The sequence below is a fragment of the Otolemur garnettii genome, unplaced genomic scaffold, assembly GCF_000181295.1.
Source record: "Otolemur garnettii isolate 467f Iridium unplaced genomic scaffold, OtoGar3 scaffold00012, whole genome shotgun sequence".
In the NCBI taxonomy this organism is placed as follows: domain Eukaryota; kingdom Metazoa; phylum Chordata; class Mammalia; order Primates; family Galagidae; genus Otolemur; species Otolemur garnettii.
The window spans coordinates 27,515,634-27,519,186 of NW_003852407.1; the positions used below are offsets into that span (position 1 = coordinate 27,515,634).

General features: G+C 46.8%; 1 protein-coding gene across 1 annotated transcript in view; it reads right to left on the reverse strand.

Moving 5' to 3' along the window:
* The window catches only part of RMC1 (regulator of MON1-CCZ1), a 24,176-nt gene extending 20,644 nt beyond the window's left edge, over positions 1-3,532 (reverse strand). Inside the window, exons 1-3 of the mRNA XM_003784781.3 lie at positions 3,372-3,532; positions 2,706-2,782; positions 45-129 (exon numbers count right to left, since the gene is read on the reverse strand). Of these exons, the coding sequence (XP_003784829.1) occupies positions 45-129; positions 2,706-2,782; positions 3,372-3,473 (264 nt within the window). The 5' untranslated portion in view covers positions 3,474-3,532. The remainder of the gene's footprint in view (positions 1-44; positions 130-2,705; positions 2,783-3,371) is intronic.
* Positions 3,533-3,553: the final 21 nt, after the last annotated feature.

Below are 3,553 nucleotides of genomic sequence, written 5' to 3' on the forward strand. Positions count from 1 at the left end.
CCTAATGATCTTTTCTTAATGCTATGTTTAAAGGTAAGTCTTACCACAGTCTTGGAGGTCCTCTGAACAGCCAGTATCTTATTTTCTAAGGAAAATTTAATGCACTTCACTTCTCCTTTGTCATCCATTCTTTAAGAAGAAAGAATACATCAGGAGTTAAACTTAAATAACCAAATTCCAGCTACTGTCATTTGTTGAGAAGACAAAAGACAAGATAAATATTCAGGAGGCAGCAAGTCCTAGTTTAAAATGAAAATTATGTTTCTGGAGCTATCAGCAGAACCTCTTTTCAAACAACAAAATCCAACTACAACAACTTGCTGGAGGAATGTATAATATTAAGATGTACGGAAGAACTGAAATCACAGGTACTTGCCACCTGAGGATTATTTTTGTCATAAATAAAAACTCACCCACACAGTAGCCTTCCCCACAAACTGCTGCCTGAATCTCCATCTCTGTCACAGCAAAGCTTTTTTTTTTTTTTTTGCAGTTTTTGGCCAGGGCTGGGTTTGAACCCGCCTTCTCTGGCATAAGGGGCCATTGCCCTACTCCTTTGAGCCACAGGCATCGCCTATAGCAAAGCTTTTGGGAAGAGGCGTCTACTCTAGCATTGCACTTCTCATTCACCGTGCAACCCTTCGATGCACTGAGTTGATAAAAACTGAATTAGAAGAGAAACTCTTGGGGGTACAGAGACATTCATTACTTTGATCGTGCTGATGGTTTCACTGGCGTTTACTGTGTCAACACTCATCACATTATATATGTTAAAAATGTGCAGTTTATTGTGTGCCAATTATGCCTCAATAAACCTCTTTTCAAAAAAAAGTAAAATTCAGTACCTTCGCCCTCAAACTCCTTAGAGCGCACTGTGGGCTTGCTCTGCTTTTCTTTTTTTTTTTTTTTTAAAGATAAAGTTTCACTATGTCACCCTCAGTAGAGCACTGTAGCATCACAGCTCACAGCAACCTCCAACTCTTGGGCTTAGGAGATTCTCTTGCCTCAGCCTCCCAAGTAGCTGGGACTACAGGCACCTGCCACAATGCCTGGCTATTTTTTTGTTGCAGTTTGGCTGGGGCTGGGTTCAAACTGCCACCCTTGGTATATGTGGCTGGCACTATAACCACTGTGCTACAGGCGCCGAGCCATGGGCTTGCTCTGCTTTTACACACTGAACTGACCCCAACTCTGACCAGAGATGGATCTTTCTAAGCATCTGTAGATTGCCCATGGGACACCAGTCTATACCACTGCAGCTCCAGTTGTCACTAAGCTAGGCTCCGACAATCACTACTGCCTCTCACCAGCAACCCAGCCTCAATGCTGCAAACAACATGATCTTCCCAAACAAGGACATGATCATACCACACCCCACAGATTTTCAGTAACAAGATAAAGCCCTAATTCCATAGCAGAATATGTAAGGTTCCAGCTGGCCCTGCCCATGGCCACAATACCAGCATTTCTCTTCCCCAGCACATACATCCTGACTCTCAGTTACACAGACCAGAAGTTCCCCCAAAACACCATGCTCACTCGCCTTTGCCCTTGGTATTCTCTACATCTAGAAGGCCCTCACTCTTCTCCACCTAAAGTCTTCCCACTCATGCTGTAAAAGCTTGCCCAAAGGTGCCTGGCCCCTCCTGGGCAGTGGTCTTCCCAGCCCATCCCAGATAAATGGCAAATGTCTTCTGTGTTCCCACACACTGCACAGAGCTCTATTACAGCACTTTACATAGTGAATAGTATTTGTCCACTCACTTGTCTCTCACACTATGAGTTCCCCTAAAAAGACCAGGCTAATTCAAAGCCCTCACATGCCTGGTGCCCAGCACAGGGGCTGCAATCTGTGTCTCCTAAACACATGATGACATAAGTCTATGTTCTACTTCAAAAGCAATTTCCCATTAACATAACTGCAAAACTTCTTTTAAGTCACCACTGGGGCAGTACCTGTGGCTCAGTAAGTAGGGCGCCAGCTGTCCAAACTGCAACAAAAAATAGCCAGGTGTTGTGACGGGCACCTATAGTCCCAGCTAGTCGGGAGGCTGAGGCAAGAGAATGGCCTAAGCCCAAGAGCTGGAGGTTGCTGTGAGCTGTGACGCCACAGCACTCTACCGAGGGCAACAAAGTGAGACTCTGTCTCTAAAAATAAATAAATAAAAGTAATAATAATAAAAAGTCACCACTGAATTGAGGGCCTACATTGTACTTGACCTTCTGCCATCACAAGTGTTAAAGCAGCCACTGTCTTATCCAAACACAGACACTTCTGAAAGTGAAAGTGATTGCTGTTGATAATTATACCATTCAGCTGTATAAACAGGAACATGCACCTTATACGGGAAGCCAAGATTTTCTTGTATTATTACATGAAGAACAATGAATCTCCTCTGCCTACCAGACACTCTACAAAGACCCAGGCTAAAGGAAAAGATGAAGACTCTACTTTGTCAACAAACTGGAAATGGGCACCTCAATGCAGTGACCTGCCAATTGCAGGTACCAGGAAGTAGGTTCTCCACTTGTGAAGTGGTCACATATTTCACCAACACACCAGCGTCTGCTTCACTCTCCCTACAGAGTGTGTGAGTGCACCTCTTATGGGAGCTCAGTGATAAAATTTAAAACAACCTTTCGAACCAGAAAAACACCATTTGTTTACATGTTGAAATTATTCAGAAAATGTCTACACTGTTTACCTAAATGAGATGGGATTCCTGTCATCTGGGCCTTTCACTACTACGCCAGTAGCTCCGCCAGACCGAACAGCAAAAACCTAAAGGAAATAGAAGCTGTGTCAATAGTGTGAACTTTGAAAAGTATCTAGACTCATATATGAACCTACCAGCGATTAATTCTGCTATACCCTAGCCTTGGTTCAGCTAACACGGCACGTGTTAAGGAACAGATGCTTGGCAGTTCACATGATTTCTAAAGAAACAAGACAGCGGAGCCTAAAAAGACTGCAATTCCAAGTATAGCCCACTGTGCAACACCGGGTCTGGATCCCGAGGCTGGTTTTGACGCCGGTTCATGCACGGGAGCCGATGATGCACTTAATTGTCTTTCCCTCCTTTACAAAACTGCGAGAAAAATGAAAATCTCCACGTCCAAACCCTTGACTTCAAATGTAACTAATGACAAAGACAATAGAAGGCTTCTGGAAAAGCCTGGCACGCTGACAGCTGACAACGCAGGTCACGGGGCCACCGCGTTCGTGGCGCTGGCTCAGGGGTCCATCCACCGGGTCATCCTACGAGGCCACCTGGTGGAACCCCGTCCCTCGGCACAATTAGCGATAAAGGGAGGCCAGGGGGTCGCCCTGGCAGGGCCGCGCCGCGGAGGAGGGCGCGGGGCCGCCGGACCTGCTTGTTGGCCTCATCGAAGAAGACGCAGTTGACCGGGTTCGCCTTCTCAAACTGCACCGGCCGCTCGCACAGCTCCAGGTAGTAGTCCTCCTCGCTCATGGCGGGGGCTCCCGGGGCGGCCGCCAGCGTGGAGCCGGGCGAGTCGCGCCCGAGGCGGGACGCGCGGGGGTCGGCCCACG